Below are 14,832 nucleotides of genomic sequence, written 5' to 3'. Positions count from 1 at the left end.
TTCAGTTTTGCAGGTCAGCTGAGAAAAGTTTTTCGAGTGCTCTGCTTTCATGCGTTTCACACGTTGATTTGTCTTTCCATGGATCTCAGCTAAATGAATGTGGGCAGCTTGCTGTGCTGGGAACAGGCTTTGGGTCCTTTACCCTATGCCACAGTGGAGAAGAGATGCATCGCTGGCACCACAGCTTCCTCTTCACAATCTGCTCCATCTCTAAACCAACTCACTTATGTGGACAGGAAAGGTTGTTCAAAGATTTTCTCACAACACTAGTGTTACAAACAGAAATATCCAGTGTATAGCACTTACTAGGCATGACCTTTACTTCTCTATGACTACTTCCATAGGGCTGCTTTGAAAATTCATTGAGTTAAAGTAAGTAAAGTGCTTATAACAGTCTCTGGCAGATAAATAAGAGTTTGTTCTTATTATTTGGAATAAAATTTATGCCAGGGCTGGGAATGTGACTCAGTGGTAGAGTACTTGCATAACATGTGTGTGGTCCCTAGATGTGACTCCCAGTACCAACAACAACAAAAAAAAAAAAAAAAAAGAGAAAAAAAATTAGAGTGCTAAACTATTAGAATAGAATTGAATGATGTCAAGGTAGATTAACTCACCTCAAGAATCAGTCCCTTAGGAAATGGATTGTAAGCTATATTATTTGTTTCTAGCCAAATGTTTTTTTCCTCTCATTTGGATCAGTTCCTAAAGGTGAACCACCCAATACAGTCAGTAGCTTGCTTTATTTTGACTCTTTTTAGAGTCATAACGTTTCTAATAGCTTTTGATCTGGGATATTTTAGTGAAAGGGGATATATTTTCCTTCCTTGTAGGTTCTACCTACTTATGGTAAAAATATGAGATATAATTAAGTATAATTTGCTGTACAGATTGAAGCATGTTTTAAAACTCTTTACCATCTATTGAGAAGCTCAAAAGGTAACAAAGGGAAATAGCTAGGAGTAGAAGAGTTGAAAAGTGTGTCCATCCTGTCAGTCTATGAGTGAAATCTAGAAACTTAATACTGAGAAGAATTTTGAGTTTTTTTTTTTATTAAAGAATTTCTTTTTTTAGTTGTAGATGGACACAATACCTTTGTTTATTTATTTTTTGTGTGGTGCTGAGGATCAAACCCGGTGCCTCATGCATGCTAGGCAAGTGCTCTACCACTGAACAACAACCCCAGTCCCTGAATTTTGAGATTTTTGATAGTTGATATTTAACCCATTTGGTCCCATTGTTTCAGATGTAGAACACCTATAAAAACTTAAATTAAGCAACAAGTATACCATTTCTGGTAACTTTGAAATGATTATTATGTTCTCAGAATTGACAACTTGAGTCTTAATGCGTTAATTTCAAACCAGAGAGCTTTATAATATTTGAATACAATTTACTTAAAATTTCATATTTTGTTAATAGAACTATCTTGTTTTATTATTAAGAGTCCATCCGTTAAAGATTTAGATGAAGTTTCCAACAGTTTAAATAAATAGTCAGTTCTTCAAAACCAGTTAGCCCATGTGAAGTAACATAATGTGAATCAAAACAGTGAAATCTAGCCGTTGGTCTTACCACAAAGTAGTTTTGGTCTGTGTGTGCAGGAAAGAGTTAAGGTTTTTAGTTAACGAAATGGTTAATAATAGATTAAGATCTCTCCTTTAGATAGTTTTAAATGTAGTGTATTTTTGAATGAAATTTTTTTAAAGTATCCAAATATATGTTAATAATTGGGAATTCTATCTTAAAAAGTTGTATAACTCATGCAATTAAAATGTACTGTAGATTCCAAAGCTAGATTTTTTTTTTTTTTTTTTAAGTAGGGCAAACCTAAGGAAATTCCTTGTGTTGGGAATGTTCAACTCCTCATCAGATTAAAACAATATGTAACTGTTGTTTCATTAGCAATTGCATGCATTAGACCTAACTCCTCTTTCCCTTCTACTTTGCATATATTTGGAGACAAGTCCCTGAATTTTATAAAATTATTGTCCAGTAGATGTCATCATACATTTATAAGCACCTGTTTTGTGATCAAAATTATCACAAAACATAGCCTGAATTTGAGACATTTGTTGAGTGGTAGAAAGATGGGGCACCAAACCCAGGGCCTGATATGTGTTTGGCAAATGCCCTACTATGGAACCTTGCTCCCAGCCCTTGATGTGATACTTCTTAACTACACATTTTCAACTCATTTTCTTTCATTTAAAAGTATTTACAGAACAACTGACTTTGAAATAATCTTTCTGTTGAACATCCCCCTTATGTACAAAGTTCAGGTACTGTGGAGGATACAATTAGAAAAGACTGACTCTGACAGTTTTATCCTGGCATGTCTCTTCTTTCTTCTATAGCATACCAGAGTAGGAATGTGTGAATCAGGGTTCTCCAGAGAAACAGATCAAATAGGATATGTGTAGGTATACATAACACCCCCTTCTCTCTCTCTCTCTCTCTCTCTCTCTCTCTCTCTCTCTCTCTCTCTCTCTCCCCTTCATACACACACAAGGAGAATTGGCTCACGATTGTGGAAACTGACAAGTCAGGTGTAAAGGGTGAAGCAGTAAGCTGGAGAGGAGACCCAGGAGAACTGGGTCCAGTGTGAAAGTCATCAAGCTTGAGATCCAAAAAAAGCAAATGTTTCAGTTCAAGTATCAAAGAAAAAAAAAAAAAGATGAATACCCCAAGTTGAATACAAGGCAGGAAGAGTTCCCTCAGAAACAGGGAAACAGCCTTTTATTATATTCAGACCTTCAACTGATCAGATAAGGCCCACCCCATAGGGGAGGGCCTCTTGCTTTACTCAGTCTCCTGATTTAAGTGTTAACTTCATCCGGGAACACAGATTCATATTTGAACAAATGCTTGGGCACCCTGTGGCCTATTCAAGTTGACAAATAAAATTAATGATTGTAAGTTTCTTAAATCTTCAGCAGTTCAGAATTCTGTTTCATTGTGTACTTCCTGACAGTGCAGTAGGAGCTGGGATCCTCAGGAGCTTCTGATTTCAACGTGGATAATAGTACTCCCAGTCCCCACACAAAACTTTCAGACTTCTGCCTATACCTTTTGTTGACAACTTAAGTCTCCAGGAAGAACTGAGTGTGTTGAGTTCTTCTGAGACATATCATAGTATTTATGCCTGGCAGATCTCCTTCCAAGGGTTAGTCTGTCACCTTGAGAGCTAGAACTTCAGGTTTTTCAAAAAGCCCTTCAGAGCATCACAGTGTTTAGGTCAGTCATGCTTTTTGAAGTATGTTCAGGAGTATAACCTAACCCCTGGTGGTAATTTCTTCACCAGATATTTATGGAATACACTGGAAATCCTCTGTATGCCAGATACTGACACAAACACATGCACAGGTAGCTACCAATATTACAGACATACATTTGTGCACATACACATGACATAGAATATGCACATACATACATGCATACATTATATGAGTACACGTGCGTATAGCTTCAACATGCATATACATGCAAACATGCACACACAATATATATATATATGCAGACACAAATTCAAAAATAGACATATGTAGTATAAATAAAACAATGACAAGGGTAAGCCTAACCCTTTTCCCTCTTGGAGAGATAGGACCAAAATATATTTTTTAAAAAGTCACCCTAAGTCCTGCAAAAGGCTGTAAAAGAAACAAAAAGAAGCAAAAAAACTTTGTCTTTTACCCTGAGATAAAAATTGTAGTAGTGGAATGGAATGGAGGTAAAATCTCTCTGGATATTTAAGCTGACACTTGGCATATGAAAAAGAAACAATGCAGGAGGGATTAGCAAGCAGTATATGATGAATGGCACATGTGTCATGTGGCATCTGAAAAAATGGGAAAAAAGCCCCAGACTGTCCCTAGCAGACATGCACATGTCAGGAGGAGCTCACTGGGCTGGCCTCCTGTGTTAAAAAAGATCATTTTGGTTGCCTATTCTAAATAAATTGTCAGAGAACGCGAGTGAAGGTGGCAGGAAAGAGTGGTGGTTTTGGATGAAGGTTTTATGTTGGAGAGAAATTGGTAGGCATGATTTGTATTTTGGAAGTAGTGTTGATTGTCTCGCTGGTGGATCAGATGAGAGAGATGAGGGTAGGTTGTCAGATATAGCTCTGTAACAGGTTCCTGAGTGAACAGGTTTGCCATTTTCAGAGCCTGAAAGAGTTGAGAAAGAATGTGCTTGGGAGGAAACATACCAAGTTTCTAAGATAGTGGACTCAAAAAGAGATTGCAATAGGTAATTTGAGATTCAAATATGGGTCTCAGAGAAAACATTTGCACTGGAGATACCATTTGGAAGGATAGAAATAACATTTGAAATTGTAGGAACAATTAGTGGGAGAGTAAAGAAAGAAAAGTGGAGGAAAAGTGTTCACAACATTCAGAGAACAGCACTAGCCCCTTAATGAGCAGAACATTAATTTGCAAATATTTCAGCACTGAGGTTCTATATTACCAGCAGCATGATTCAGCTGGGGAAGGGAGGGCAGTACTGGGAATCAAACCCAGAGCTTCACGTGTGTTATGTAATCCAATTGTGGGATTTTGACTGAGCATTATACTGGACAAAAACAGAAAGCAAGCTAGCAGACTCTGAGAGCTATTTGGACTTGCCTAAGTGGATATGACTCAGACAAGAGGCACAGACAGGTCACCTTCCTTACCACAGTGCCCAGGGTGGTCAGGCTTCATATATATATATATCACATCACTCTCATAGTTTATACACTTTACTTATTTTCATTCATCTTAAAAATAAAGGAAAACATCCATTTTGCTGTACTAAGAATTTCAAGCATCAATGAACCTAGGAGTCAGCTTTTTTGAATGGTTATTGAGCTTAGGGTTTTTATTTATACCTTTAATCCTTTCAAAGCAAAAGTGAATTTCTTCTAAGAAAAAATGACAACTTCATAGTTTAATATAAAATTTAAAATAAGTGTAAATTAGAGTTTGAAGGATGAATATTTATGTTTGTGCTGACCATTTCTTGTCAGTCCTGTCATATATTTTTGTTGGAAACAACCAACAATCTAATCCTTTGTTTACTCATTCATATCAATATTGTTAACAATATAAATTCTATATACTGTTTCTTTAGTTTATACAATGTGTGTATATGTGTTCTATATATCAATAAACACTACTTATATTTTAAAGTTAATTTGAAGTCAATAACATAATCATTGATAATGTGATTGTTTTTAACTTGAAAGGTCTCTTGACATGTCTTTACCCTTTAACCAATAATATGTAAGGGTTTTAATTTTAAGGAATAATTTTTACATAATATCCATGAAATGTCAGAATCTTCTTTCACATGGTGTAATTTTGTTGTTGCTTTTTTATTTGGAATGTTTTCTCACCTTGCCCTCCTAGTATTTAATTGTTAAAAATTGGTTAATAAAATGCCAACTGAAATCCAGTTGAACAGATCTCTCTTTTAATCAATATGAAGTCTTCTACACATTACTTTAAGGAAAAGATGGAGTATGTCAAAAGCAGAAAAAAAAATTATTCTAGAATAGTAGAATGTATTTCTTCCTAAATTACACTGTAAAATCCCTTAAAGAAGAGCTGTAATTTATAATTTTTTAAAATAAAATTACATAATGCTTATATTAAAAAGTATTTACCAGGGAAATAGAATGGATATCCTATGATTACTGTCCCTTAATTTAGAGTTTACTCTTCATTTTACTTTTGTACTATCTAATGAGAAATTATGTTAAAAATGTTATCATGGATACATCATAGTTTAACCATATGGAATTATTGAAATACCATATGAACACCTTCAAAGTTGGTAATTTCAACTTAATTTTTAGATTTATTTATGGGAATTGTTCCTAAAGGTTTTAGAATGGTATGTAACTTTTTGCTGGTATAAGAAAGGTTTTCTAATTCGTCATCTTATAACCAGAAACTTAAATTATTTTTTAACTATCCAATCAAATCAGCTCATATCTCATGTTCTGTGTACAACTTTAAAAGATTTATTTTTATAAATTGTTCCTAAAAGACAACTAATATGTTTTCTTTGTTTTAAAATTTTTAAGACTGCCGAGAAGTCAGGCCAAGTTGAAAGATCAAAGAATGTAAGGCAAAGACAAAATGATTTCAAGGTAAGTATAAGTATGCAGAAATACAGAGTAGGGTTTTCTCATCTGAGGTTTTAAAATCTGAGAAGATTTTACAGTGAAAGTATTTGTTATTGATCAGACTGATGACATTTCAATACATTTCTGCTTGTCCATTTCTAGAAAATGATTCAGGAAGTAATGCATTCTCTTGTGAAGTTGATCCGTGGAGCTTTGCTCCCACTCAGCATCCGAGAGGGAGAAATGAGGCAGTATGGAGGCTGGGAGGTGAAGTCTGAGCTCTCTGGGCAATGGCTTGCTCATGTCATCCAGACCATAAGGTAAGTATAGACACATGGTCATCAAAAGGGGTAAACACACACAAATATACCTTCTTTTTTTTTCGGGGGAGGGGGAGAGTGGACTTTAGTATGGGATATGATGTTTTAATATAGTCAGCAAGGAAGAAATTTTCTTTTTCTCTGACCTGTTGCCTCTACTATTTCTCGCTTATCATCTAATAATGAAACTCTTAAACATTCCTGGTTTTTATGATGGATAAGAAAACCAAACTGTATGTGCATCTTTTCTGTTGCTTAATTCAATATTATTGTTATACCATGATCTTGGTCTTCATCTCCTTTCTTTCGTCCTAATGGTATAGCTTGTGAGCTCTATGAAACACAAGTACAGATGATAAAAGCAATAGGAAGGAATTGCTTCAAGATCCCTTCTGCTAACTTTTGTTTTGTTCTGTTTGTTTCCTAGGCTTACTTATGAATCATTGACTGCCCTCGAAATTCCGAATGATATGTTGCAGACTATCCAGGATCTTATTTTGGATCTCCGTGTACGTTGTGTAATGGTCACATTACAACACACAGCAGAAGGTGTGTTAAGAAAAATTGATAACACTTACTTGGACAATAGTTATCTGAATATACCCTCTTCTTTCAGCTTCCAAATCCTTGAAAATAAGTGAAAAGTACTCTTAGGAAATTCATCTCATTTCTATCTGTTCTTCAGAGGTTTTTCCATTTTGGTATCTTTTCCAATCAATTTAGTTGAGATGAAAGACATGCAGAAGTTGAGGCAGGTATACTTGAAAATAGTTCAGAATATAAGAGCATCCTTTGGGCAAATGTTAAATAGAAAATGTAATATATAAAATATGGATTTGGTTTCAAAAATATGTGTATATTTAATTTTTTTTAATTTAGAAAAAACAATGTAAAACTGAGGAAAGGCTATTAGCAATGGTATTATGAATACTAGAAATTATAGATGCATTTTGATTTTTCTCAGGATTTTCTACATAGAATCATAGAAAGCAGTAAGGTTAGTTTTTATAAAGCAACCTTTTAGGTATTAAATATTTTTGAAAACATTCGAGAACATTGTTAGAAATAACACAAACCATTACTGTCTGCCACTGGGCTTTTTAAGTGGGGAAATCACATCACTGTAGACTTAGTAGTTGATACATTCTACAGCTGAACATTCCCATCTTAATTCATCCCCTCACCCTTTCTCCCCAGGAATCTGTGCCAGCCTGCAATGTTGAAGGTTTGGGCAGTTTGCATTCCTTTAGCCAAGTGAGAACTATGCTGCCTGCCATTGTCAAGAATGTCTAGCATTCAAATAGAATCCATCGTATAAATCAGAAGTTTTAGGGAAAAAAATATTGTAGGGCTTATTTTGTGCTTATCTGTCCAGTTTAAGAGTACTGAATAAGTTATCCTCAATCAAGTGATCATTAAGCCTATTTTCCAAATTGGGCTATGTAATAAAAATTTTTTATTTATATTAGTATTTTATTAGAAAAATCCAGTAAGCAATACATATTTAGTTTTTTTAATCTACAAAATTAAATTCTATTCCTACTTTCATCAGGTTTTTACAAATCTATTTAAAACAATTAAAGCCATACCCTTTGTAGATTTTTATCTTTATAAATATCAGTGAGATAATTATAATGAAAAGGACTGTGTGCTTGTTTTTCTTGTAGAAATAAAGAGATTAGCTGAAAAGGAGGACTGGATTGTTGATAATGAAGGATTGACTTCTCTAGTAAGTTTAAATTCTTTTTCATTATTAGTCATTATTGTTTATTATATTTAAAATAAATCATTTACTACATTCATTAGGAGTATATGCTCTCTGCATTACAACTCTAAATAGTTTTCTGAAAATAGAAAAATGAGCTTTTTTTATTTTTCATTTTTGCTTAATGCTAATCACACTTATTTAACAATTAGTGAAAACAGTGGGTTTCTTTTAGAGTGGCTGCTTTTCGTCCTGTATCACTATTTTTGTTTGCATTAGTTTTTAGAAAACAGATTATCCTTAATTCCATATTACTCAGCAACTTCAAATTTTCAGAAAAACTGGACAGAAGAAATACTTGTTCCAGCCCCTAAGCTTTGTTTAACAAAACAAAAATAACAAGCACAAGTCTTTGCAGATGTGTTTACAGGTCAGGCAGCAACTATAACCATGGTCTGTTCTTTTCATATAGGTTTTAGGGTTTCAAAATACCTATGAATATAGTTTTCATAATTTATCGTGTTTTCATACCTGACTTATGAATCCCCCTAATAATCCTGTATGTGGGTGTGTCAGTAAGATTGGCATTTGCCAATAAAACATCCTAGCGGCGTATATAAGAAAATTTCTTTTTCTCACACATTGGCCAGATAACTCAAGAATCCCATACCTAGAGGCCCTCTGCCTTCTCTGTGGTTCTTTGTACTGGCTTCTGCTCAAGATGACCTCATGATAACTCACAGCCTCACTCCTGTTAGGAAAAAAGTCCAGGACTTTTCTAGGAGCCATGGCTGACAGCTCTCCCCACATGTAGTTGGCATAACACATTTTTGTGTCCACATCCTCAGCAGCAGAGGCAGGGAAGTGAAGTTTTTCAGCCGAGTTTGTGGCTGCTCCCAATTTTAGTCTTACCTTAGTGAGAAAAGGGAGAAAATAAATTGTGGGAAGAATACTTCTGGTTCCTGCCTCAGATAAGAAAACAAGAATAAAATGATTTTGACCAGCTCAGATTTATAAACCAGTGAGGAGCCAGGCTGCTGAGGGACAAAGCGCCCACATAATATTTTTTCTTTTCCTTGAATTTTGAACATCTTATTAACAATCTTCCTTTAGCAATTGGAGAACTTGGGGCTTGTTGTATTTCTCCAAAATTGAAGGCTCTACATTAAGGTGATACAAATATATGCAAGCATTCCTTACATTAAGTAACAACATAGTTAAGCTTAACTTCCTTTTTTTTTTTTTTTTTTTGTTAAATCATGCTTGAAATGAGTTAGAAAAGTTTATTGTTTTTAATAAATTTATTATAATTCTATTTCCAAGAATCTCTAGAATAAAAATATCTTAATTAGATTTACTCCATTTGTCACTGTTATTTGTATTTAAATAAAAGCTATTCTGTATCTTTTTCCCCCTCACATTAAGTTCAAAGAAAAAGATGTGTAGCAACTAGGGCAGCCACTTGAGATCCTATAAGATAGAATGTAAAATATTTCAACTTTTATTATTGATTACATTTTGAAATTATGATATTTGTATATTTTGAATTAAATAAACTATTAAAATTATTTGGTTTTAGTTTTTTTTTTAATGTGGCTACTGGGAAATCTACACTTCAGTTTTGTTCTTGTGGCTCACTTTATATTTCTGTTGGACAGCACTGGTATGGAGGAAATACTGCATTTGATTTAGAATCAGAACTTATCCTGAAAAAGCCAAATAACCTGACTAACCCCTGTGCTTTAATTAGGAAAGGAATAGAATAATTCTTCCCAGTGTTTTGAGTTAAGATTAAATGAGATACTGTGGACTGAAGCTTTTTGTAAACTGTAAAATTTTAGACAAACATAAAGAATCATTATTTGTTAATTGAACATGTGTAATGAATAGGGCCTCCATGGAAATTCCTTAAGTTTACATTATTTCTTATTGTAAAGTCTGTTTTATACAACCCTGTCCTAATTATCATAGCATGCTTGAAGGACAGGTCCAAGAGATCGCTGAACCATCATCCACTGAGTATCTTGCCCCAAATGAAATAGGTATGAGCAAATTAAACATCAAATCACTTTAATTCCTGGTTTGTGATACCTGCCTAAAATTAGTTTTCTGCAAAGAAAAATGGGGGGGGAGTATATGTTCAGTTTGAGAAAATTTAAGTCTCAGTTGCTGTGATTCTGTTTCATTTAAAAAAAAATATATATACACACACACACACACACACACACACTGATGTAAATTTGATCCTCAGCCATGAAATAGCTATTGGGTTTAGGTCCTTCTTCAAGTCAATACTTCTAGCATATATGGTCAGCCCAGTGTGTGCTTCACTGACAGCCACTGTAACCAAAGATGATTTGTTTACTTGATTATTGTAATTGTCCTCTGTGAAAATGACCTGGGATAGTTGCTACAAAAATGTGTTTGTAGTCTGTCTTTAAAGTTTGACTACCCTAGTGCATTAATACCCGTGAAATGGCTAATTCCTTGTTTGACCTGCCATGTAAGTATGCGTAGGGAAAATCTAAACCCCAGTAGACCATGAAACGAATGACCCATGAGAAGGAGCACATTGGGAGTCAGCCAGTACATTTTCTGGTCAATGTCTGTGAAGAAATAAGCCAACAGAATGGATCTGATAATGCCGACCAAGGTTTTAGCCATTCAGCATGGATCTCTCTTAAGAGAAAAAATAAGTCAACACTTAACAGCACAAGTCTAGAATTTAATTTAAAGTAGTTTAACCTTATGTATGTGTGTAAAATTGTTAGACTTTGAACAATGACTTAGTTCTTGCAAAGCTTGTCACATTCCTCTAATTTATATTTTCTTAACATTTTCATACTACCAATCCCATTTGTTTCTTTTCCTGTGAGTGCTATAGGGAAACATTCTTATCACGTTAATGAAATGAATGTTGAGTTTTGCCACCTATGACTGTTATTTCTGCTGAAGTATTATCTTTAATTAGAACTTCCCTTCAGTGCTCCATAACAGCTTACTTGAAAGCATCCTGTTTTCTTTTCATGTTGAAAATGTTTTCTGCCTTTTTTCAATTTGGATAATTCTGAGAATTTTCTTCTTCAGAGTAACTGGAATGATTTGTGATAACTTCTTGTAGAGTAGTCACCTATCTTGGATGATTCACTGAAAATACACAGAGATAGCACTATTTGATTCTTTTTAGAAAAAAGGAAAGACAATTATTTAGACTGTCATTGATTCTCAATTTAACTGAAACTGCTCATTGAGCTTCTATTACTCCCTGTCCATTTATTGTGTTAATATAAATGTAAAAATTTTAAAAGTGTATTATAAATTGTAATACAAGAAACCCTAAGTGAACACACATGAATGTCAGTATTTAACTGTTCATAGTTGAATTTTTCATTTTATTTTCAATATTATGATTATTATCATTGTTTTAACAACTTAAATTTTCATGCCTTCTGAGGCAGGAGGTCAAAGTTTAAGGTCAGTTCATCTAACAAACTTTTTTTTTTTCCTCCATGGTGCTGGGGATTAAACACCAAGCCTCACACATGCTAGGCACTAATAAACATTTTGACTCTTTAAATGCTTTCTGTGCAGTCATCATCCTATATGCCTCTTGTTTTCTGCTTAATACTTTAAAATATTCTTTATGGTGCCCTCTGGTGGTTTAAGAGAGCAATAAAATCATTAAAGCCAAGGCACTATTTTAGCTTTCATTAAGTCAGGGCTATTTTTTTTTTTTTAATTTTTAAAATTTATTTTTAAACTGATACATAAAAGCATAAACATTGTACATATTAATGGGATGTCATGTAATGTTTTAAAATTGCATAATTTTAAAATTCAGATAAACATATCTATCTCTTCAAACATTTGTCATAAAGAAATGGTGATTTTTAATCTATTTTTTACCAAATGGTGCCTTTGATGAACAAAAATCTTTAGCTTTAAGATAGCTGATGTTAGTTGATGTTTTTTTTCATCTATCATAAGAAAGTGTTAATTAGTACCACTTCTATTCAACACGGAATGGAGGTCACAACACGGCAAGGGAAAGGGGTGGAGAAGAACAAACCAGCTAGGAGGTAAGGGGATCATTAAGAATAACAAGGAATTAAAAAAATAATATAACTTGCAAATTATATGATTACGTATCTAGAAAATCGTAAAGAATCTACAAACTATGAGCCTTAAAAAAAGGGCTACTTTTTATAAGGAAATAAACTTGTCTTTTAAAAATATGTATACATTTGTCACTTCTTTCTTCTGTTAGTTTTTTTTTCCCCAAACACTTTTTTAAAAAATTAGTGTGTATTTTGAGGAGAGGTTCATGCTATATTTTGTGCACAGAGATGGTTGGTTGAGCACTGATCCTGCCCCCAGCTCAGTGCCACTTGAATAAATCCTAACCTTTTCTGTGGTGCTTGTGTTCACACTCAGAGATTATGACTTGCTGTCCTTCAGTGCTGGCAGTTTCTTACCCCCACCCCTGCCCATATGCATACTGTCTTCCTCCAGAAAACTTGCTACTTTCCTCCCCTCTTGCTCTTCAGGTCTCAGCCTCAGTATTCTTGCCATCTCAGGGGCTTTCTTTGTCCTATTTAGAGAAGACCTCCCTCTAGCACCATTTTTCTCTGAGTTTTACTCATGATGCTTATTTTGTTATGCAGTTGAAAATTTATATTTCTATGCTTTAAAAAAAACAATTTTGACTGTGATTTTCATGGTTGTATGTCCTGGCTAAAATAAGCATTTCATGAGAATTCTGTCTTACTCATGTGTCACTGTCATCCAGAGTAAAACTTCAGACACACGTAGGAGCCTAAGGTATTAGAATTCATTCAAGCTTATTAGTTGCCATTGGTTGGACATATTTTCAAGTTTCATTTTTTTCACTTAATGTATATATGACTGCAGTTATTTATTTCACTTACAGATCTTATGCATCCTCCAGATCATTATTATTAACATTAGATTTTGTTGAACCATGCCAGAGATGTGGAACATTGAGGAAACAGCTCAACCCAGAATATACCTGGGATATAATAGTGTTTCAAATATAAACTCAAACTGGGTGCACTGGCACACACCTATAATTCCAGCAACTCAGGAGCTTGAGGCAGGGGGATCACAGGTCAGCCTCAGCAACTTAGCAAGGCCTCAAGCAACTTAGAGCCCCTGTCTGAAAATAAAAGACTGGGGTATAGCTCAGTGGTAAAATGCCCCTGGGTTTAATCCCCAATACCAAAAACAAACAAACAAACAAAACAAATAAATAATAAAGTAACATATATGCTCATTATAATTTGGCCCTTATTGCATCATTTGTCAGAAGAGTAAAATTTTGAAGAAAAATTTTAGTGATATTTGAGTTTTCTTCTAGTATAATGAGATGTAATTTAGTTTTAAGATTGACCCACTTAAAAATATTTTAAAGTGCAAAAAGCACATGCCAAATCTAAAACTCGGTGACTAGATTATTATTGGTCAGATTATTTGTATCTCTCTTCCTTTCCAAACTCCTGGAAAATTTAGAGTGCTTGGCCACATTACTTACTTAAGTTGTCTTCATAGCCTGTGTTTTTTAAAAAATTGAATATGGATATTTTTTTCCTTTAGCCATGTCAGTTTGAACAGTGCATTGTGCACTCCCTGCAGTCCCTGAAGGTTGTTCTCGAGTGCAAGCCTGGGGAAGCCAGTGTAAGTTTCTGCTCAATTCCACCTCCATTTCAGAATTTCTTGAGGAATCCTTTCCACAGTTTAAAATTTCTGACTCATTGCCATACAAGAACTTCTTTTCCTTATTGCTTATGTATTTTATTGTTATTATTATTTTTTAGCTTAACGGCAGGATATGTTGATTTCTAATTCTAAGATGGGATGATAAAAGTTAAAATATGAGTACAGGGGTTGTAGGCAACACTTTGTGTATGAAATGAATGACTGACCTGGGTATTGTCAGCCAGCCTGGGACCAGAACTACCCTAGGTAGGAAATCACCTGTGGTCCAACTCTTCAGAGCAAGATGTTCACACATATAGCAGTTTTAACTGTTTGTATTCAACTTTGTAAATAGTTTTATTTTCTTAGAAAGTCCAAAAGTTTTAATCATAATTTTTCTTCACAGGTCTTTCAACAACCTAAAACACAGGAGGAGGTTTGCCAGTTAAGCATCAATATCATGCAGGTAATATTTAACAGCTGTGATACCCAAAGCCTGGGATCATACATGCATTTAATAGTCAGCTCCTTCTACTTATAATATGTATATAATATGTATTTATAATATGTTAAATATGGATTCATATTTGAATCTTTTCTATGTACATAATAGTTTAGAGTAAATAGGGTATCAAAATAGTATTTAAATCTAGGATTAATTCCTGCTTGTTTTAATAATATCTGAATATTTAATTTGTTAATCTTTCCATTTTTGTGTTCTTATGATACTTTATTTCTATTTCCATTAGATCACCCCATTAGAGTAAATTAAATGATAATTATTTGTTTACATTTTATCTGGAGTATAAAATTTTTGATTGGGATCAGTTCTTTCTCTGTAGGCACATTGTATAAACAAAGTTGAAAATGTTAGTGAATGAACAAGGGAAAGAAAAAAGGGTTTTTTTTCCTAAAATATATACAAGAACTTAATTGATCAAAACATAGATGCTTTTAATTTCTATCTCTTATGTGGTATA

General features: G+C 33.9%; 1 protein-coding gene across 7 annotated transcripts in view; it reads left to right on the top strand.

Moving 5' to 3' along the window:
- Exoc2 (exocyst complex component 2) overlaps positions 1 to 14,832 on the top strand; it is a 252,744-nt gene that overhangs the window by 111,492 nt on the left and 126,420 nt on the right. For all 7 annotated transcript variants that reach the window (XM_058582342.1, XM_058582341.1, XM_058582340.1 and 4 more), the window contains 6 exons: positions 6,071 to 6,136; positions 6,275 to 6,432; positions 6,860 to 6,981; positions 8,100 to 8,161; positions 13,751 to 13,831; positions 14,259 to 14,318. In XM_058582342.1, coding sequence (XP_058438325.1) covers positions 6,071 to 6,136; positions 6,275 to 6,432; positions 6,860 to 6,981; positions 8,100 to 8,161; positions 13,751 to 13,831; positions 14,259 to 14,318 — 549 coding nt within the window. The remainder of the gene's footprint in view (positions 1 to 6,070; positions 6,137 to 6,274; positions 6,433 to 6,859; positions 6,982 to 8,099; positions 8,162 to 13,750; positions 13,832 to 14,258; positions 14,319 to 14,832) is intronic.

Source organism: Marmota monax, unplaced genomic scaffold (assembly GCF_021218885.2).
Source record: "Marmota monax isolate L192 unplaced genomic scaffold, Marmota_monax_Labrador192_F-V1.1 WCK01_AAM20220418_F8-fsc00029, whole genome shotgun sequence".
NCBI lineage: Eukaryota > Metazoa > Chordata > Mammalia > Rodentia > Sciuridae > Marmota > Marmota monax.
The sequence above is the reverse complement of the archived record's forward strand: the minus strand, read 5'-3'. Positions and strand labels throughout refer to the sequence as shown.